Source organism: Terrapene carolina, unplaced genomic scaffold (genome assembly GCF_002925995.2).
Source record: "Terrapene carolina triunguis isolate 2854851 unplaced genomic scaffold, T_m_triunguis-2.0 Scaffold175, whole genome shotgun sequence".
In the NCBI taxonomy this organism is placed as follows: Eukaryota; Metazoa; Chordata; order Testudines; family Emydidae; genus Terrapene; species Terrapene triunguis.
Window position 1 is genome coordinate 1,825,224 of NW_020664526.1, and position 23,448 is coordinate 1,848,671.

General features: G+C 42.9%; 1 protein-coding gene across 1 annotated transcript in view; it reads right to left on the reverse strand.

Annotated features, from left to right (window-relative positions):
- Positions 1-23,448, reverse strand: part of LOC112107639 (dynein regulatory complex protein 11) — a 137,682-nt gene that overhangs the window by 70,109 nt on the left and 44,125 nt on the right. Inside the window, exon 7 of the mRNA XM_026654010.1 lies at positions 607-691. Coding sequence (XP_026509795.1) covers positions 607-691 — 85 coding nt within the window. The remainder of the gene's footprint in view (positions 1-606; positions 692-23,448) is intronic.

A 23,448-nucleotide genomic window follows, 5' to 3' on the forward strand; every position in this document is an offset into this window, starting at 1 on the left:
TTTACTTGCTTAAGAAAGTAAATAAGGAAGTGTTATTTCCTCCTTCTCATAGCACAAGAGCTAGGTTTCACCAAATGAAATTAATAGGCAGCAGGTTTAGAACAAACAAAAGGAAGTATTTCTTCACACAACGCACAGTCAACTTGTGGAACTCTTTGCCAGAGGATGCTGTGAAGGCCAAGACTATAACAGGGTTCAAAAAAGAACTAGATACATTCATGGAGGATAGGTCCATCAACGGCTATTAGCCAGGATGGGCAGGGATGGTGTCCCTAGCCTCTGTTTGCCAGAAGCTGGGAACAGGCGACAGGGGATGGATCACTTGATTATCTGTTCTGTTCATTCCCTCTGGGGCACCTGGCACTGGCCACTGTCGGTAGACAGGATACTGGGCTAGATGGACCTTTGGTCTGACCCAGTATGGCCGTTCTTATGTACTTTGAGCACATAGCCATTGCCATCCCAATAACAAGTTTAACCAAAAATTTTTAGACCAGTGGAGCCCATTGCTATAAAATCTCAGTGTGGACACTTTTGTTTCTCTTAGTTTCAACCTCTAAGCATTTTATCCCTTTTTTTTGGGGGGGGGGAGAGGCATTAAAATACCTGGTCTGGGGTTTTTTGAGAAAAAATCGCAGTTGAACCTCCCTCCTCTTCATTAGGGTAGTCAGGAAACTTGCCTGTAATATGCCTGCATGCAAAACAAAAGAAGAATCAATTAAAATACAACACCTGCCAATCCTATTATTAACCTGATAACACCAATGTGTTATGGAGGATCATCCCATCCCATCACACTCAAGATTGAAGGAATAACATCACCTTCTAAGGCAGATATTCACTCAGCAAATTCATTGTCTTTCTGTTATGTTTGTACAGTACCTTGTCTATGATTGTGTAGGAATGTGTTGGTCCCAAATCACAGCCCACGAGAATGGCAAACTGTTCCCTTGGCAACGAGGCAGGAGTAACCTTGTCCTAGCGTCTGTATTTGGGAAACTTATTGGCAACCTAACATCACCCTTGCAGCTGGTGTTCACGCGCTCAAGAGATGGGTTTGTAATCTCATGTGCATGTATACTGCCTGCCTTCTGTTTGCGCAAGAATGTAACCACTAAAAACTGTTGTAAACAAAGTAAGGAGAAAAATAAAAACCCCAGGAAAAGTTTTCCTGGGAGGCTTTTTGCTTAAAACTTATAAAACTCTCTAACTACCACAAACCTAGTGTTCTATTTCCTTTCCTGTGTCGTCACCACATGATTGGAGTCATTAATTACTACTGCAATAAACATAAGAAATAAAAATACATCCATTATAATTGCAGGCACTTTGCTTGCACACTGAACAATTTCTATTTGCACATGTATAAATAGCATCAGATGGAAAAACTGGTTCCCTGCATTTGCAATAAATCAACATACATGTGAAAAAGGATTTTCTCACTTATACTACAAACAGTTTTTAGAGGCCGGTTGAAAAATGGTCCTTAGAACCAAAAGAGAAGCATAGATCGTCTGTTCTGTTTAATGTTAGGCCACATTTGATTTTACAAACATGTTTTATCTCTAAGATAAGTAAGGATTCATTCAAATTTTTGACTCAGTGAAATAGTTTAATATTATATTAGATGCAGCTCCTATGTTTAAATAATGCTAAGAGTTTGACTTAAAGCTGAAAAAAGCCAGGGCATTAGACATTAAGGTGGTTACTGCTTTCTTATTAATGTTAGTTGAAGGGGAAAAAATGACAATGTGAACTAAAGTGAAGAATCAGTTTGAACTCAACCCCTCTAAGTAATTTACTATAAACATGTATTACAAAAATGTTTTATTTTGCTATTTTTGTTTACTTTTTATTTAAAAATAATTCATAGATACAAATGAATGTTACTTTCCTGAGAGACAAAACTTCTGTTTCTTGAGCAATAGACTAGGCAGGTTTTCAAAAGAGTTAACTGTGAGAGGCATTTTTTTTGTTAAAAGTTGGTAAAAAGTCTTTTTAAGATAATTAGGGTGTGCTGAATCCAAATATGGTTGTTACCAATCTTTATGTTGTGTATAAAGGCCTCACAAACAAAGTAACATGGAAATTGCTGGAGTGTGAATCTTTATTTCCTTTTTGTCTAGGAGTAACATAACGGGGGGAGGGATAGCTCAGTGGTTTGAGCATTGGCCTGCTAAACCCAGGTTTGTGAGTTTAATCCTTGAGGGGGCCATTTAGGGATCTGGGGCAAAAATCTGTCTGGGGATTGGTCCTGCTTTGAGCAGCAGAGGGGGTTGGACTAGATGACCTCCTGAGGTCCTTTCCAACCCTGATATTCTATAAATCTAAAATCTATACTTCAGTTGGCTCTTAATAAGCAATAGGATGTATTGAAAATGATCAAATAATATGCACAACCTTTTTATAAAGCCATTGGATTTCAGTTTCTTATTTGCAAGATGTACTAGAAATATTTTAATACATTATACAACCATGAAAGAGCAACACATAATCTGAAAACACCCATTTTTGAAACAAGTGAAAATATTTCTTGACTAAACCTTAAGTAAACATTTTAATGCACACAAGTTAAGCACACACCTTAATGTACTAGTTCAAGAAACTTTGGTACACAGTGGCAGATTGAATCAGTCTTATTAGGTCACATATTATGGTACAGCTATTTATTTGATAGTACTGTCCTGGTGAACTGTCATGTACATTGACACAACCTGGTTCCAGTTCTCTGCATTTGCATGCTCCTGTACAAACAAGTTGTGCTGTCCTGCACCTGCATCACTGACTTCTGCACCCTCTTGTGCAGCCACAGAATATTGCCTCCATGCAATCTGCTGGCATTGGTGGCTGTTACATGAACTGTCTTCCGGTTTCCAACCCATTGTCTTTGGAGGAGGAAATACAGGATTTTTGGGCAGTGGGACTGTCTCCAAGCTAGTGACTGGTAGTGAGCTCTCTGCACGTGAACAAAAAGATCCTCACTTGTTGGGGGTAAAGCTTCTGATGACTACATGTGTGTGAACAAAATAACGTGCTTTGGCAGTGCTGTGGACCTCTGGCATGCCATACATTTTATAAATAAATTCTTCTGCATTTTTGAAATGATGCAGAGCACAATTAGTACAGAGACATGAATAGTGAGCGATCCAAGTTGGTTTGCCTGATATTGTGTAAAAATGTGTGTAACTTTGATATAGAAGGCCTTGCCAAACTAATTATCGAAGCATATGCAACCATCATCGTAGACAGTGACTTGTTTATACTGCTCTATATACTATACCAGTGTTTCTCAATCTGGGAGTCGTGATTTATTTGATAATTTATATGGTAAAAATGAGAAAATAAGCAATTTTTCAGTAATACTGTGCTGTGATACTTGTATTTTTATGTCTGATTTTGTAAGCAAGTAGTTTTTAAGAGAGGGGCACTCAAGACAAATCAGCCTCCTGAAGGAGGTACAGTAGTCTGGAAACATTGACAACCACTGCTCTAATTGACCTGGATCAAGAATGTCTTTGTTTTACTTTCTATTTCTATAGTAAGGCTATTGGGATCTCAGCATTAAAATACAGTCTCAGAAGGATTTTTTGAATCATGTTTTTAAGAAATTTCATAAATGGACCACTGCACTTCCCCCAAATTCATGAGTCTGATGTTTCATTTTTTAAGACCAAAGGTCCCTGCATCTTCCAAGTATTAGAGTGAGTTGTTTTCCAGAAACCCAAAGGTGGAAGTTCATTAGCAATCGATTTGTGTGTAATACATTTTATAGTAACAAATAAAAAGGAAGTCACAACTGGTCTAGTCAAATTTGCTTCCTGCCCTCTAGTCAGGGACATATCTCCCTGCTGTCAACAGTTCTCTCCGGAAACAGCAAAAGAAAGATCCCAGATCAATCTATGAAACTGAAAAGGGTATTCCCAGAAACACTGAGAAAATGAATGCCAAGGGCTTTTGTTACACTTTACCAGGGAGAGCAAGAGTGAATGCACCAAACCGAAAACTCACTGCTGCGGAAATAAACACTCAGGGCTAGACTCTGCTTGGGGACAGCAGAATCTGGTACCATTTGCTGCTCTGAGGTGTACGGTGCCTCACAGAGCTGGGGAAAGGAGGCAAGACCGTGGCTGGCAGTGCAGGAGAGAGTAAGGTGCAACGCTGGCTTCCCCTCTGTGCTGCTATGGTGCCGAGCACCCCCCTCGCCGGGCCCTCCAGGCGGGGGTGAGGTGACACCCCCACGTGCTCCAGGCCGGGCCAAGCCACGGTGGGGTCCCTGTCCCTTTAAGAGCGGGGCTGGGCTGAGCCGAGCCGGCGGGGGGGTGGCTCCACTCCCGGCTGCAGGCTGATGCCGGAGCCTGGGCTGAGAGCCAGGCTCGTCTCCTGCACCAGCTCCGGGCGAGGCTTTGCTGCGGCTCCCCCAGTCCCCCCGGGCCGGGCCGCCGCACGGTAGGGGCGGGTTGCATGAGGCAGGGCAGGACCCGGTGGGGCCGAGGGCTGAACAGGCCCGGCAGAGGGCTGCTGGAGGGGGGAAGCTGGGGAAGGGGTGGCACGGCCTCAACCCCCTGGGGCTGCCTGCCCTGCGGAGGAGGCAGAGGGGCGCAAGCCGCAGCAGGACCCCAGCCCCCCAGGGGAGGGGATCTGGGGCCAGCCCAAGGAGGCAGGAGCAGCCCCGGGGGTGCTGGACGCGTGCAGGGCAGAGCCCCGGGAGAGCCCCAGCCCCGCGGCGGGCAGTGCTGCAGAGGAGGAGCCCGCGCCCCGCGGCGGGCGAGGGGAGCCCCAGGCAGGGGGAGCTGGGCCGCCTGCACCCACCTCTCGCGGCCGCTCCATGCTGCTCCCAGTACCGCTTTCCGCCGGCGCGGCTGCCCTGTCAGCCGTTTTTGGATCTTTAAATAGCCGTCCGGGGGAAATCCCGGACATTTTTAGCTTTTTACAAATTCCCCCCCGGATGGCTATTTAAAGACCCAAAAGCCGGACATGTCCGGGGAAACCCGGACGTATGGTAACCCTAGTTGTACCACCCTTAACAGATTCCTTGTAGGACCTCTCAAACACAATGTCTATTCTGTGGCAGTCTGCTCCAGTCCTAAGTACTGTTTTTACAAATGTCCCTGCAAGGTCTCCAAATGTTTTGGCTACTGATGGCTTTCCTATAGCTTGTCCCAAAGCTTGTGCGTCTGTCACAAGACAGCTTCTCCCCAAAGGGGTAACTGTTGGTGGGCAGCTGTCTGTACATTACCCAGTACTGCTTTTGTGCTTGTTCTTAGACTGCTGTTTGTGTGTGCTAATGCCAAAGGGACAAGCATTAACTCATCTTTCAAAATATGTTGCAAATTCACAGTCCTGCCAGCTTCATAGGCTGTGATAAATTGCTGAAGAATATTTCTGTCTGCCTTCATGCTTGAGGCTTTTCCTTTGACTTCTTTCCCTACCTCATGTATCACGGAAAAAGTTGGGGCATTATTTTTTGGTAGTGGATCATAATGTGTACACGTTCAGGTTCTCCCTCTTGTGCCATAAGCCATTTCTTCACAAAGCTTTCCAGTTGCACTAGGATCTATGCCTTCAACAGTGTGTCTTGTATCGCTTCAGCAGCCAGATCTTTTGCAATATTTTGCAACAAAAAATATGGTTCCTACCTGGAGAAAATCTTGAACCTCTGAAGTGTTCATAAGAGTGCACTCTCATCTTCTTTGTCACACTGCTTGCTTGGCTTTCTTGACTCTGTAATGGGTGCACCACTCACCACTCACTGCTAGGGCACCTCCTAGCTGACTGTTCTGGGGATTAGCTCCTTCCAGGTCTGGTGCCTCCTCACGTGCTCTGCCACCCCTCTCTCTCTCTTTTTCTCTCTCAGAGACTCAGGGTGCTCTCTCGACATGGCTTGGCTGTTCGGCCAGGTCACTGTGTGTTTTCCCCTTCCAGGGGGTTATCAAAGCCTCTCCAGTGGCAGTCTTCTCCCTCACTGCCCTGACTGTGCCACTTCCTCAGTGGCTGGTAGGGGAACCCAGGCCTGCCCTCTACTCCAGGTTCAGCTCAGGGACTCTCTAATCAGTGACCAAGGTCTGCAATGTCCCACCTTGCTGCCATTTTCCTGAGCCTTTTCCTACTCGGCCTCTCTCAGGATTTTGCTCCATCACCCTTCTGAATAAACTTTTCCTTCATGGCCTAGATCTCCTTGGGTTTTTACTCCCCTGCTGAATTTTGTTCCTTCTGAGTGTCCTCCTGACATCCAGAGAGTGGCTGCAGGCTCCTTCACTGCAGCCCCTTTCCATTGCCAGCTTCCTGGGTTTATACTAACCCCACCTGTTCCTTCTCAGCTGGGCTCCTTCATCAATCTGTGGTTACTTAGCCCACCTAATTTCCCTCATCTGTGGCCTAGCCACTTAATTGGCCCCTGCTCATCCTCATTAACCCTGCCTAGGCTAGTGTGGGATGAACACCCCATGAAAGATTTGTGAATAAGTTGGTCATCCAAACCAACATGGAACATGGCTCTGGTGTCCGCTGTGATAGGGACTCTCGGGTTGTAAGAAAAGGCCCATCTGCTGAGGGCTGAGTGTTGGCAATGCCTAAAATTCCACCTCCTTTCTTTCCTGTGCCAATTAAGCTACTCTTGGCTCTGATCAGGGTCTACTTGGTTGAACTTCTGACATGATCTCTTGACAACAAAGTTCTCTTGCAGGAATTCCTCGAGCACTTCAGCTGGTAGCTGATGCATTTCTGCAATGCAGATGGCACCTCACTTTGCATAGTTTTTATGGTCATATCACATGAAGAACGGCAGTGTACGCTTGAAGGGTGAAGAGCTGCATCTCCCAATTTGTTTCTCTCTGGGCATGGTTGAACACGAGCAGTAGGGTCACCATTTCCATGTACTGTCACCAAAACCTGAAGTTCACACTACCTTGACCTTTGCTGCTCACAAATGTGGATGTGAGATTTCAAACTCTTTCAAGTACAAATGGACGTGATCTCACTATAAGAATGTAACTGGTGAGCTTTGACAATATCCTCTTTGCGCTCTTGATCGTGCACTGCTATAAAGTCCAAGAGTTGTGGAAGAAGCAGGTACCACAGTAGCTTGAAATGTCAGTTTATGGGCCCGTGTTGCCTTAATGTATGACTTGCCATTCATAGCTTGCTCGGTAGAGTTTGGACCAAGAACTCCACTTTCAATCCACTGCAAGTCCTGAAGCCTGTGTATGCTGGCCTATAAGTTCATCCCTCCTAATAATGGAAAAGCCAAATTCTCTACTCTGGTGTGGCCCATTTTAGTTCCATCAGTTTACGGTACAGTTTCATCAACCCACATTCTACAGCCCAAGCACAAACACGTGCACATGTTTGTATCTCCATACAAGAGTATTGAGGGTGTCTGGTTTATGGGCAGGAGCTTGAATGATTGGCAAGTATCCAGTGGCAGTTATTTCTGATTCTGTTGTGTACAACTGGTTGAAATGGGCCCATTCACCTCTTGGGTTCTCATTTTGATATTTAATGATAAAGCTAAATATCAGAAGCTCTTGTCTGCACTGCAGCTGTGCACTGTTCTTCAGAGTCTGAGTACCACTCTTTGCAAACATGGCCCTTGAATACTGGTTTAGCTTTACTGTTTCTTACATTGGCTGCTTTGATGGCATCGACTGCATCAGGAGCATTGAGCGTGCTGCTGTTTAGATCATTCAACATTTAGATAAGGGGTAGATTCTCTTTGCCAAGCAGCAACTTGGGTTGCATGGAATACGTTCTTGCCATTCAGAGAAGCATCATTTATGGAAATATTGGTGGCTTTATAGTGAACAAACTTCCTGGGAACCAGGCTGGGGGGGGAATAACAGCACCATTCTCAGCATCCATAGTTTGTATGGTTTTCTCTGCAAGAGCTGTGTCCACCTTTAGGATTTCTTCAGAACTAATACTGTGGACAGCCTTATGGGAAAAGCTGAACAAGTTGTTTTGACCTTATTGCCTGATGGGAGGTGCACCCCAAGGCCAATATGCTTTGGTGTCCCTTTCTTTCCACCACTCACACCGTATACAATGTCTTGAGCTACACTAAGCATCTTGAATTTCCCTAATTCTTGTTTCTCAAGGTTCTCTTCAACAGCATCAGAGTCAAGGAGAAATTGGCCTTATACAAGGAACATGTACAGGCTATCTGGAGTGCAAGCAACTGCATCATCCTCACTGACGTTGAAACCTTTGTGGTCAGGATCTGACTAAGTATCTCCCCGAATTTTCAATGCAATATGTACCAGTGACAGAAATATGTCTTCTTGGGGCTGGTAAAAGCAGATGGCCATCTCGTCATCATGGCAAGAATCCATCGTTTGTGAGATGGGTACATATTTATACTTGGCTGGAACTAGGAGTGTTTGCCTTGATCAGTCTCCTGCTGAGAGACAATGAAATGAAGTGAAATAAATCATAGAATCATAGGGTAGGAAGGGACCTCAGGATGTCATCTAGTCCAAATCCCTGCTCAAAGCAGGACCCAATCCCCAACTAAATCATCCAAATGAGCATGGAGTTTTCCCTTGAATGATGATCTACGACTGATATAGGAGTGGGGAATTTCAATGCCAGTTTCCTTTGCAAGATTGCTGTAATGATGCCAAAACTCAGATACTTTCAAAATATGGCCTTTGATTGGCTGCATGCTGAAGCTCATTTTGAAGCCAAAGTATTGCTGTGTCAGTAATTTTGGTATCCTCATTCTTTTGCATTACAGACCTCATAAATGGGATGTAACAAGTCAGGTAGTACCTGCCTTCAGCAGCTATGAGGTCATTTACTCCAGTAAACAAACACTCATTTTGTGGTCAAATACAGCTGCCTTCGTTATCTGTTCACTCATTTTGAATGTAGTTACGAAGGTAAGCCTCTGTTTAGGGCACGCTTCTTGACAAAACAGGCAGCATCTCCAGTCTATAAATTTCACAGAACTGCACTGTCTTGTATTAGACACTGGTCTCTTTATTGGGATCACTACATCTTGCCACATATGATACAGCAGTTGCAGATGCTTTTGCTTTCTGTAACCTCTGGATTTTGCCTTTGTCAATGTATTGGGCATAGAAATTTCTGTGCCAGATGACTGATAGTCTCTGTTCTGAATGAAAGCTGGACTCACTTCTGTCAATGGCCTCTCTGTATTTGACATCTTGCCGTTTCTTTCTAATGGCTGTTGCCCTCCTTCTTGTTCATGGGCTTCACGCACATCTTTTTTACTTGATTTTTGGCAAATAATGCAGACGCTGTAGGAAACTGGTGTGGATCTCTTGAGACTTACTACCAGTTCCATGGTTTGCTACACCTGGAACAATATGAGTGCCATAAACCACCACCTCCTCTAACTACTGTTGCTCTCTCTGTTTGTTAAAAAACAAACAAAACCCCATCACCATCACTTCTATGTTAATTCTACTCTCCAAAGCATTATGTACTATACAACAAATACTAAGCATGCAAGAAAATGAAAAAACGATTTCACATATTAAAAGAAAAATAACGTCTGTGTTATGATTAATTATTTCTAATATTACAGTATATGGATGACTAAATGTTATGAAAGTTGCAATAGGTGTAAAAACCATGCTGTGTGCCCTCTCATTTCTTTACTTAATAGATGAAAAGGACTTGGGCTCGCAGGGCTTGGGCTCTGGCTCTAGGGCTGAAAAATTGCTATGTAGGTGTTCAGGCTCAGGCTGGCGCCTGAGCTCTGGGACCCTGGGACGGTGGAGGCTCTCAGATCTTGGTCTCCAGCCTGAGCATCTACACAGCAATTTTTAGTTCTGCAGCCCAAGCCATGCAAGCCCCAGTCAGCTGACCCATGCCAGCCGGGGCCATGCCATGGGACTTTCATCCCTGTATAGACGTACCCCTAGTGTACTGGCGGAGGGATTGATTCTACCCTTTCTGGGGGGACAGTGCCCACTGAACATATGGTCCAATATCCATCCCCTGGATGGGCCTGGGCAGCAGTGGAAAACTTCTACTGGGCTCACAGCATTTACTGATCCAGAATGGAGCGGCATGTGTCCTGGCCTGCCTAATATGTGCTAAAATGCTAAGTAGAAATCCTGGCCTGCTTCTGTGCAGCTGTACTTCGTAGGAAAGAGGCTCCCTTTCCCCCAGTGCACCCATGCAATATATATAGCGCAATAACTGCATATTCAGATAAAGTTTTTCAAATGAAGTTGCTTGGTTCTGTTACTTATGCGCATAAATACTTTAAATACTTTGACAGACATATGCTTTATGTAATTGCTACTGCTGTGTAATTCTAAACTGACACCTGCTTTGAAAATTTTTGGAAACTATTTAATATTCATGACTATAACAGGATTTTTAAATGCTAAAAGCAAGTAACCAGAATACATGAGATGCTGTGTCAAATTTCAGCCCAGAATGAAGTTTTACTTTCTCCATATTATGAACTTTGGCATGACAAGGTTTACTATGGGAATCCTCCTCCGTTCCAATTCCCTGGTGCGAACGGCACGGTTTTGTTGTAAGCTAAGTATTTCAGACGATATAGCAGCAGACACCTCTAACAAGCAACAGCCCTGATCATCAGAGTGGTGACGAAAAGAACATTATTCTAACTCCCACAGTGTTTCCGTCTCAAAGAGCTAAGGGATGACAGCATTGATTGCAGGCCACAGCCCACTTGTAGAGTGCTGGAGATTAATTGAGAACTTCAAACTACTTGCTGTCAGCAAGATGATTCTTCAATAAGAATTTTTTAAAAAAGTATCTGGTCCATGTTTCCCTCTAGTCTGTTCAGTGCTCAGTTCCCACAGAAATATCACCTGAATGTTTTCTCTGCATCCATAATGGTCTCTACAACTTTATTTCACTAGGAGGGGGGTGAAGCACTGGAATGGGTTACCTAGGGAGGTGGTGGAATCTCCATCCTTAGAGGTTTTTAAGGACCGGCTTGACAAAGCCCTGCCTGGGATGATTTAGTTGGTGTTGGCCTGCTTTGAGCAGGGGGTTGGACTAGATGACCTCCTGAGGTCCCTTCCAACCCTAATATTCTATGATTTTATGGTTCTGTGACAGATCACTCACAAAATGCATGGACCCTGTGGCCTTTTTGCATTTTTGTTTGTCAAGGAAAGGGGAATAGTGTCCAAAAACACTGTAGTCAGGTAAGTCTTAAAGTAACCAGTTACATAGTGGGGCTTGGGATGGAAAGCTTATACTGGGGTTAGAAGAATAACATTCTGCTTGTAATAGAGAGTGTAATATACTCAGGAGAGATACTGTCTGAATGTAAGACTTTGAAGAGAGACCTGATTCAGTGTCAAGACAAAACTTAATGAGTGTGGCACTGTTCTTGTTTTCTCTACATTGCACAAAAATCCAATCTTGCTTTACAGCATATCATAGAAATGTAAAAAACCCAGAATTGGATGAAGCAACCCTCATTTTTAACTTGATGATCATATCATGGGGGGAGAATCAAAGAAAGCTCGAGGAAAGCAGCAGCAAGTGGTACGGTATCCTATCAGATTTTCATATATAGCATACAATTTATCTGTAAAACTGTTTAAAATGAATATGATTGGGAGATATTAGTTTGCAAAGAAAAGTTTCCTAGTATGGTCACTGGGTGGGATTGGGTTCAGTGGCTGCAGCAGAAGCCAAATGGAAGACGCTGCAGATCACGGTTAGGAAGAAATCACTCTCTGTCCACCATATCTATGGAGACTAGCCAGGGCCGCCCAGAGGATTCAGGGGGCCTGGGGCAAAGTAGGGGAGCTGCGGCGCTTGTACTCACCCGGCGGCAGTCCAGGTCTTCGGTGGCATTTCGGCGGCAGGGGGGCCTTCAGTCGCTCCGTGTCTTCGGCAGCGCTGAAGGGCCCCCCGCTGCTGAAATGCCTCCGAAGACCCGAACTGCCGCCGGGCCAGGGCTCGCGGCCTGGGGCAAATTGCCCCACTTGCCCCTCCCTCTGGGCGGCCCTGAGACTAGCTCCAGCAGAGGCAGTAACCTAAGGAATCCCTTGTGCCCACAGGAGAATAAGGATTACCACTTTCTAGTCCTCAGGCAGGGACACAGCCAAGATACCTTGTGGTCCCTCCCTCCACATTGTGCACTTGCATAGCGCTGGGCAAAATGAAGCCTCAAATGATCAGGATTTTTCATAAATAAACTGCTTCTGACCCAATCAATGAGTTCTAGAGAGCCCTGTAGGCAAATATCTTTCCCTCAAACTAGTGAGTCTGGCCCAAGGAACTATGACATGTGTTTCTGCAGCATGTCTCAGGGACTGTGGAGAAAGGGGATCTTGGAAAATGAAGCAGTAGGGTGTGGTGATCTGTAAGAGAGCCAAAGCACTTGAGAAATTCATTTCCTTTCTGGAAAGCAGTGAAATGCTTTCAGCAGGAGCGTAGTACATTTGGCAATCCTTACTTCAGTGAATAGACTTACAGACACATGCTCTAAACATTAGGCATTGTTAATCAACAATTAAATTAAAATAGCCCAATGAGAAAGTTAAACCAAGGGCAAAATGAAGAAAAGAGGGATCTCTTTGGGTTAAGGAACTGGAAAAAAGACCTTTTGAGATTCATCCATCACTACTGTAGATATCTCCATATATTTTTGTGCTCATCTACCTGCTTCACTATTATGTTACTCTTCCCTTTCCAAAAACAATTCCTCTTATTACTTAGATCTGACATACTAGAATGACCTTCTCAGGCCAAGGACATTAGCTTTTCATCTAGGGACACCTAGGGTGGACTTCCTGTCTCTATTTATGTCAATGGAAGTGACTTCAACAGGGCCAGGATTTTACCAGTTTTTGATTTTAACGAGGTCTGAATGGTAATTCTTTGACATTACCATGGGACTTGGCACAAATCAGTGTGATTGGAAGTCTGCATTCAGGATAGGCCCAAGAGTTGAATGTCAGTACCCCTCAATTCTGACTTGCAACAAATTTCTACCAGACATGGGTGAGAAAACAGGACAATGCACAGTGGATACCTTTGCTCTGCTGGGCTTAAATCAGTGTGTAATGTACTCAGGAGAGATACTGTATGAATGTAAGACTTAGAAGAGAGACCTGTCAGTCACTCCCTCTCATGAGCACTACAATTTATTCCTAACTTTAATATTTTCCTCCCTATTCTGTATTGTTCAAAGATGGTTATAGTAAAGGCCCAATATGGATGTTGATTTATGAGAACACAACATTAACCTAAACATTTTCCTAGTAATAGACTCAGCAACTTACTGCCTACTCTCCTTACTCTGGCATGGTTTTACATGTATTATTCTTTCATCTTGGCCAGGACTTCTCTATCTAATTGCATAAAAGGCCCTGTCAGAAAAATAAAAAAACCTGTTCTTTTGAGGAAAAAGAATATTTAATTCTTTTCAGGGTAAGAAAGCACGTGGGATTTGTACAAAAGAAAGGGCATGAATAATTGCTGTGGATTCTAGGCAGAAGTTCAGCAGTACAGACCACAGCAAATAAAGGACAACATACAAATAAAAATCCTTTAAAGAAACAAAACCCTATTTGTTATAATTCCTGCCAGTTTCTAAAATCCCACCTATTATGGACTCAGTATAACAACTGATATGGTTTATTTTAGTTTTCTTAACTATGGCATTTTCCTGCTTTTTTTGCTTTTCATTTTTTAAAAACGCTTTGCAAGCTGCTTCTGAAATAAATCACACATCCAAATGTCGCTTAGCCATATATAATGCTTAATTTCCACACAGTACTTGCCATCTCTAATGGTATGGTACAGGAGTGTATTGTGAATAGCATCACCATTTACGATGTAAGGCCCTGAGCTTACATGAGTAACATTATGCATGTGAGTAGTTCAGCTGATTTCCATGGGACTATTCACGTATGTGTTTGGAGCACTGGGCCTGTACTTACTGTGGTATTTTTCATGTGACGTTTTAAGAAATGTAAAATGAAGTGTTACCAGGCCAGCATAACAGGAATAAAAAGATAAAGTACTGTCACAAGGGAGGGGGCCATAGACACAAATGGACTGTGTGGTGATTAACTGCCAGTATTTTATTAGCTGCAACCTTCCTAGAAGTGCCCAAGAAGATAGTTCTTGCAAGAAAAATTTAAGGAATTTTTCATGACACCTTCTATTTGATCCTCCTATTGGGTCCCTTTCCTCAGTCCCACAAACTGAGTATTCTGCCAGCTAGCAAGCTGGACTTTTGTCGATGCATAACAATACTCCTTTAAGATCTGTCTATGCTTTGAGCCGGAGGTATAAATGCCAGCTCAAGGAGACAGATGCATGCTAGCTCTGATTGAGCTGGTGCACTAAAAATGCAGCGTAGCTGCAGTGGCAGTACAGGCTGGCTGCCCCGAGCATGTACCCATCTCTGACTCTAGGCATGTACTTGAGACGGCTTGCCACTGCACGGCAAGGGCTACACTCTGATGTTAGTGTTGTCTAGCTTGATCAGAGCTAGGGCAGATATGTCTCCTCATGCTGGAATTTGCACCTCCAGCTTTAAGTGTAGACAATACCCATGTCCCCAAATCTTGCAGTGAAATATTGATTCTCTCCCACCAGAGTGTGAACTCTCCATTTAAGGGTAGCTCTGGGTCCAGTCCATCCCTGTTCCTTCTGGCCTTTTAAGGCCAGGAGCTAGGATGCTAGGACATCAGCAATAAGAAGACCCATTGCATCCCTTTTCAGGCAAACCCCCATCCATACCCTAATGGTGGTCTTGTTTTTCCCTGCCAGGAGTTATGGTTCCCTTGGCCCCTAATCATACCAGGATTGGGAAACAATGATTTCCTGTCCTCTGTAATGCCTTAAACAGGCCAGATGACCTAAACTCTTTTCAAGGGCTAAAAAGCCCAACTCATACTGCAAATTTCGACAAAACCAGAGAAAACTATATTAACTTTATCAAGCAGAGAATAGAAATAAAATGAGATCGAGTGAGAGAATCCTTCCCTCTTCCCCGGTAGGGTGTTGCACTTCCTTATGCTCAGTCCTTGCAATACAAAGTTGTCTCTGACCCAATCCTACTCCCATTAACTATCAGTGATGCCAGATCAAGCACAGTACAAGGTTCTTCACAGTGCATGGTTTTCTACAGCCATACATTGTAACTTTCACCCTGTTCCAGACAGAATGCAAACTCCTCACGTTGGACTCCAGGACTGGTCAGTGCCAGCAGGCTAGCCTACTTGTACTTTGTATTTGGGCGAGGGGTTGTGAGAAGAGAGCAAGAGATGTAATTGTGCTGTAGTTTCCAATGGTTTCATTGTCAGCCAATCAGTAACTGCCTTGACAGTGACGCACTCATCAGTCTCGGGGTGCTGTGAAAGTGAGTTTCTGAGAACTCCCTTGCAAGAACCCCTGGAGAGGCAGAAGACCTCAATTTGGTTGCTTCAAAAAAGCATATCCCAGGGACATTGTTGTTGATGACGATATGATAGCTAATAGTAAAATAGATATGCATATTTAAAAAAACAAACCAAACCACAGATCATATGTGGTCCATCTATGCTATCACTTACCTGATTTGAAATTATTTCAGTTTTGGCTGCAGGTTAATGATAGTATCAGAAATTCTGCTTGTTGGGTCTAAACCCTCAGCGAGTAATATCTTGCTATGTACCACATTTCATGTTATTTGCTTGGGTACTCCTTATACTAACTTCAACCCCCGCCGTTCTAAACTGGCCTGATTCTGAAGGGCCAGATCCTGATATGCTTGTTCATGATCCCATTGGCCCCTCAGTGGGACCACCCATGAAGAGAGATGCTGTTTACCTTTTCTCACATTACTGGACTCTGTCCCAAGATTACTGGAAATTGTCTTTGTCCTTTCTATGGGCCAGCCTCTGACAGCCATACTTCATTTGGACTGAGTGCAGGGTAAGGCTTCCTGAAATTGAATAGCTCCTATCAGAACCTGTCTTTAATTGTCCGAGGGACTCTACTGTGTTGGAGCAACATGTATGTTGAAGCTCAAAATTCTCCTTAAACTCTCATCTGAACTGATTTACTTTTATCTTTCAGTTCCCTTGAGGCTAAGGTCAAAAGTGCAGAAACTGGCTCCTTGCAACAGCAGGCCAAATACCCCTGAACTTCCTGAATTAAAAAAGCCCTCTCACCCTCAGTCATACTTGATTCTTTGGGAGATTTTAGTGGAATGAGGTATAAGGAGTATATTGATTTCAAGGTTCTCTGTGAGAAGTATTTATGCTCCTAGAAGTTAAGGTGGTGTCAGCTATGGAAACTGAATACACCTCTTTTAAAAAAAAAAATCTACAAGCCAGGTAGAGACAGGCAGTTGTAGTGCGTCTCTTTGCAATGCCCCACCACTGACCTCCCCTTTGACCTGCAGGGATTACTTTCTTTATGGGTGAATAGTGCAGCTTGGTAGACCATAAAGATACTAGTCACAGTATCAGCTCTCTCAGATCCGTGACCCTCCACTTCCTATAAAATGTTTTTGCATAAGTTTAATTTCTTTCTCTATCAAAAGGTATCAGACTCGATCTCAGTGGAAACCTGACTACAAAAAGTACTCCAAGTATTTCTTGGGTTCATTGCTTTAGTGATAAATTTCATGGCCTTGATGGAACTGTTTTCAATACTAGGGGTGTGTGTCGGGGGGGAAAAGCTGATTCAACAAAATTGAAACATTTCATGGGAATATATCAATTTTGTTGAAATTTATTATGGGAAATTATTGAAATGTTTTGATAGTGTTGAAACATTCCTTTTCACCTTTATTGTTTTTACTTTTGTTAGTTGTATTATAAAAGTCAAAATGAAATGAAACGTTTTGACTTGTCAAAACAAAACTTTTTGGACTATTTTGTTGCATGAAAAATTCCAAGATTTTGACTTTTTGTCCCAATTTGGGAAGAAACAAAATTTTGAAATCTCGGAATTTTTGGGGGGACAGCTATTCTGTTTTTTGGCTAGCTCTATTACACGGTAAATGATGCTTGTGTAACATTAGTAGTTCTTAAATAATTATTGCAGTGAAAATACATTGTCACAGAAAGGTCTCTTAAGTTTGTAGCTAAGTTAGGCCTTGTCTACACTAGCAATGTAAGTCAATCTAAGTTATGCTAGTTAAGTAACTTACATCAAGCTAACATGGTGTCTACACCATGCTGTGTTGACTCAGCTTCCACCTCTCACTGAGGTGAATTAATTAAGTGGACAGGAGAGTGCTCTCCCGTTGACTTATCGTGTCTTCACCAGACCTTCTAAATTGATGCCCGCTACATCAATTGCAGCAGTGCCGATTTAGCCCATAGTGAAGACAAGCCCTTAATGTTATAATTAATGGTCTTATACCCTACACTTCACCTAAGAAAAAAGATGCTGATGAGTAGGCAGAGTGTAGAGTACATGGAGGCTGACAAATTTATGAATGCTATGGGGATAAAAACTTGTCATATGAAAATGCCTGTGTCAATGAAATGAGATCAGAGTGAGATCAGATTTACACTTGTAATTTAATTCATTTGAATTAATTTCAGAGAATAAATCTACCAGTGTAAGCAAAAGTAGAATCAGGCCCATTGTGTTTGTGGTGTAAGCAACACAATATCACCAAAAGAACTCTAAAATGAGGTGACTTTATTTGATTTTTAACTGTTAACATTGTTTGAAAGTTGGTCTGTGTCAGGAAGGTCTCCTTAGATAGGCCAGGGACAAAGTCACAGATGATTCTTAAGGTGTTGTTAGACCCCCACCCCATTTCACTACTAGTCCCCTATACATTGTTAGGCTGTCTTAGGCCTACTTCAACCCACTTTACCAATAGGAAAGGTAGTCTACATTGATATATCTTTGTCACACATCATCTTCTGGCTCCTTGGTGTTAAAACAAGATGAGGGCTTGTGCTCCCCATGTCAGCAACCCAATTATGGCTACCCCATGTGTGGCTCACTATGCCTCTCATGTGCCCACGATCTGGCCCTAAACTTTTATAAAAGACTACGTACAGTCAACATCTGTCAAGCACCGTACTACTGCTCTGGAGAGTGGTTTTTTGCTACATTTTTAGACCACTATCCTCGTATTGCGCTAAAGACACTATATTTATGGTTGAGAAGACACTTCCATTAGAAGGATTTGTGACATGCAAGAAAAAATTTGATTGGGGAATGAGAATTATAGCTATTTAAAAACACCAGAGTGCAGAAGAACAGTATATTATTGTTAATTTTTAAATAATCCACCAAGGTATGATGCTCCACATTGTACTGTTACTAACATTCTCATCCACTTCACTTCCAGATATCCAGTTCACTCTGTGGTCTTCTTGAGTTTTTAAATGAACTATTGTATCATAAATCTGACGCAATTTCATGCATATGAAAACAGACACAGTGACTGAATTTCAGTGTTCATTCCAATTGGTTTTTGGGGCCCTATTTGAATAAATCATAATCACATTAAACAGAATATAGAAAAGGTGGGGGGGGGAAACCCTGGATGGATATTGATAATTTTTAAAGAGAGGCTGTAGAAACAGTTAATTAGAGAGTGTTGGTCAGTTGTAATTGCAAAATACCTAGCTTTTTAATTGAAAGTCACTAACATGTGACCCTTAGCAATATAAATTGTCTGAAATCTCTACTTTATTTCCTGTGATTCCTAAAGTGTGAAAGAAGATAGGGAGAAATATTTCAAATGAGTTAAATTAAAAGCCAGTCTCAGTGCAATACTAAGCGAACCATTTAGCAACATTGCTAATTGAAAAACTCAGTCATCTTTGCAGTCCAAAAAACACATTACCGTTCTGTGACGCCAAGTTCATTAACCCACTCTCCTGTTTGCGAAAGGAAAACTGAGTGCCAGATTTCATCTATTTGGGATAGCTGGGATATGCTGCTGTATATTCTTCTTAAACTGGCTGACAAGTTTGATACTCTAAAAGAATAAGATATTTGATGCTGTTTAGAGCACTCTGGCCCTACCCTTAGTATTGCTTGAACAGTCTGAGGCTTGCTTATATGAACACTTAATTTGCGGCAAGCTGGGATGTAAATATACCTCACACTAGCCTGCTGCGCATGAAAAGTTCTGTAGTGTGCTTTGCTCTAGCCTGCTTTGAAACAGTAGGTTAGAGCACACTAAGGAACTTTTAGTGCGTGACAGCAGGGTTCACACGGGCACTTAGTGCACATCAGGTTAGTGCAGGGTAGATTTAGACCCCCGCTTGCTGCAAACTGAGTGTTCATATAGACAGGCGCTAACTCTCCTGCACATGCTACTTTGTTGAATTCCGGGGGATTTCATTCAAATGAAGTGCAGAGAATGAGCCCTGAGTTTGACTTCTACCTGCTCTGGTTTAATCGAGTGCCTTCAAACTTATGTTTAAGATGGAGCGACTATTACAGCGTTTAGTTCATTGCAGTTCTCCTTATCAGAAAGAGAAATTAAGCAACCGTAGATCTGATGTTTATTCCTACATACAGACTTGGAGCTTGGTCATGCGCCTGGGAATCTCTGCATAAAGATCTTCCTCCTCTTTGCGGAAGTTTAATGGTGTGTGTCCCCCCTTTCCCAGGGTCTCAGTTAAAGAACTCTGGGGGGTTGAGATTCCTGCACTGGGTGGGGATTAGGGGTGGGGAAGATGATCTTATCTTCCCAACAAGACCCTTGGAGACTACCTGAGAACTTGGGGTGGTATTACCTTATCCATGGAGTCCACTCTGCAGTGGAGAACTCCACTTCAGGGGTTTCCTCACGCACTGGGGGCAGCTGTGGCCAGGTGAAGTCATTGGTAGTGAGGCTCTGGTTGAGTCAGATTTGAGGCACTGTGTTTCTGTGGGGATTGCTCTGTCTGATTTGGGAATGCACCTGTGGTCAGTTCTTGTGGGAGGTAGGGTGTGCACTGTAATCTCCTCCTACAAGAAGATGTGTGAGAAACTCTGTCAGATGAGAGATCCCTTCCTGTGGATTAGTGCAGGGGGTGCATCCTGAGCCTTGGATATTTCTTGAGAGTTATCTTCCAACCAGCACTGCAAACTACCCGCTGTGGTTTCAAATACAGTTAGGCTAATACATTTGCTTCAAACTGTCTGTGTGTTAGTCTGCCACGTAGAGTCTGAATGCTGTGAGTCATGAATTCTGTAAAGATTCTTAGATGTTGGTGGGGGCAGTGCTGAATACCATGAGCTTCCAAAACCCAACTTGCACACTCCAACAGCCACCCATAGGAGAGAATGCACCATCAGCTCATGGTTTGTTAGTCTGCTGAACAACACTGCAGCCTAATTTCTTCTTTTTAAAGAAAATTATGATGACATCATCAGGAGGTGGGGCTTTAAGCTGCAGGCTCTCTGCAGGGTGGCTGCGGAAGAAGATTCTTTACAGCAGCCAGGGAGCGATGATATTTAAAGGGAAAGGCAAACTTGCCTGCTGAACTGAAACTGTAAGGAAAGTCGTCTATGACACTGGAGTCAACCCTTGCTTACGTAGCTCTCAAATCATAATCCAATTGCTTCCCACTTTCTCAGAACTTGGAAAGATTTACACTCAGCACCTACAATGGATCATTTCTCTAGAGCATCCTCCTTACAGTGAAGCACAAACATGATAGAAACGTTCCTGGGAGCAAAGTGTAAGGATCGGACTTGGAAAACATTACCAGCAATGCGCACTTGTGCACGTGAAGAGGCTACAATGCGCTTCCTCTCTTCCGCTGCATTACACTGCATCCGCAGCTCCGAGGCCACCCACCCTTTCAAACCTCGCACTCTGTGCACGTCTAAAATGGTCAGTGATGCTCGACTCCCCAGAAGGGTGTGAGGTGAGAATTGGGGCATGGCCCTGCCCTCTCTGCACCAGCCCACAGGGCTGAGCTGATGATGGGGGAACGTATATATATGCAGTACAAAAAGTGGCAGAGCTCCTGCTGTGGCATTTGCTCCCACAGAGGAATCAGGATGTTTTAGGGGGTGACTCCTGCTGTGTGGCACTCCTCACCTTCTCCTCCTAGTACAGATTGTGGCTTACATCCACAGAAGATGCTGGATTAGACACTTTCCAGGAAACCTCCGGTAACACTGGTCTACAATTTTTGAGAAGTCGTCTGCTTCAGAGATAAAATGTGTTATTTATTATGTATTTTGATGTGCTGAATTCAAATATGACAATTAAAACAACTGATTGGCTACTGTTTCTAAGATATTTAAGTTTTTACATTTTATGTCTATGTATATTGTGTAGATAGTAGAGTTTTAATCATAAATTGTAAACCTAGGTCTTTTCATGTGTTTATGGTTGCTTTACATGATAATATTTCACCTGTCCTGTTTATGTAACACTTTAAAAATCAGCAAAAGGGTTATATAAATAAAATTTATTATGAAACAAAAGGCAAAAAACTATTCTGTACATAGTTTAGTCCTATTCAGTGTCTACTCGGCGCTTCTTGGCTTGTCTCTTGTATTCATTAAATGGAGCATCTCTGGTCACTGTCCAGCAATAGTCTGCAAGCATTGATGGGCTCTGGATCGTGAACGATGTTGAGGGCTGCCATCACACCATCGATGTTGTTGCAGGCTACAAGATCACCTTCCATGAAGAAGAATGGGACAAGATCCTTTTGACGGTCACGGAACATGGAAACCCTAACATCACCTTCCAGGAGATTCCACTGCTGTAGTCTGGAGCCCAACAGCTCTGCCTTACTCTTGGGTAGTTCCAAATCCCTGACAAGGTCATTCAGTTCACCTTGTGTTATGAGGTGTGGTTCAGAGGAGGAGGATGGGAGAAAATGTGGGTCCTGTGACATTGATGGTTCAGGACCAGAAGTTTCATCCTCTTCCTCTTCCTCGTCTGACTCAAGTGAGAATGATCCTGGTGCATCAGGAACCGGCAGTCCTTCTCCGTGGGGTACTGGGCGTATAGCTGATGGAATGTTTGGATAATGCACAGTCCACTTTTTCTTCTTTGACACACCTTTCCCAACTGGAGGCACCATACAGAAGTAACAATTGCTGGTATGATCTGTTGGCTCTCTCCAAATCATTGGCACTGCAAAAGGCATAGATTTCCTTTTCCTGTTCAACCACTGGCGAAGATTTGTTACACAAGTGTTGCAGCATATGTGTGGGGCCCACCTCTTGTCCTGATCTCCAATTTTGCAGCCAAAATAAAGGTGATAGGCTTTCTTAACCATAGTGGTTATACTGCGCTTTTGTGATGCAAAAGTCACTTCACCACAAACATAGCAGAAGTTATCTGCACTGTTCACACAAGTACGAGGCATCTCTGCTCACTTTGGCTAAACAGAAATGTGTCCCTTTGCAAAATCAAACACTGACAAATAAGAGAGCACAACACTGTATGATTTCTAGAGCTGATATAGGGCAATTTGTTCAGCAGAGTGATGTAAGCTTCGTTATGATTGCATCATCCATGACTTCTAGGAATAACATGATGCAATTCATATCATGTATGACGCAATACCAGCTTCAGATTGCATCATTCATTGTTTTGTCTAAAAAGCAAGTACTGTCCAAACCCAGTCATAGATTTATTCATAGATCCAGTCAAAGATGTATTTTAGTCATTTCTGGTTTAAATTGAGATCCCTTCCCTTTATAACTCACTTATCCTCCGCCATTCCCAAGTCAAGGGTTGTATATACTGACCCAATAGCATATCTTGAAAACTAGAGCCAATCAACAATTTTAAGCATCATTTTCGTTCTCAGTGACCCAGAATTAGTAAAGTTTGACTACATTTATTTCAGAAGCATTTTTCCTGTAGAGCAGTGTAATGAGACAGACTGCACCGTGATCAGGAATACAAAATGAGGAAGTAGATTCCCTTTTCAAGCCATGAAAGGATTATTTTATGAGTATGACTCTTTAAGGAGGGAGATAAAGAAGCACTTTAACAGATTTTAGTCAGTGATGCAGTTTACTTATCCTACATACATATTTTTTCAAAATTGATGTAACTTTTACATTTCAAATCTTTTTGCTTCAGTGAAATTATTTTTCATACTTTGTAGAGAATTTATTGGATGGGACTTAATGCTTCTCTGATTTGTACAAATAGAGGCCAACAAGAGCTAGCAATTCACAAAGGCTCATTGTCAATCTCTCTGCTTTATGTTCAAATGTTAACTTTTAACATTTCATCTGGTAAATCCTAGCAATGGCTGCAATCATAGCCAAAACACGGCTGGTTTATGAAAGCTAATGGCTGGGTGTGTTTAAACTAAATTATTACAAATAATTAGATTTTCAGTTGTATATGCACAGCACTGAAATACAGTGTGACTCAAAAGCCATGGACTCTGACCTGGATAATAAAAACAGCCTGCTTGGTGGGGTTTGTCTAATCCAAACTGATTCTGAAAGGAGTAGATCTGACTCAGATTTCACCCAAACTCTTGTTCCATCCATAGAAATACAACCTTTAACCTTCCCTGTAAACTT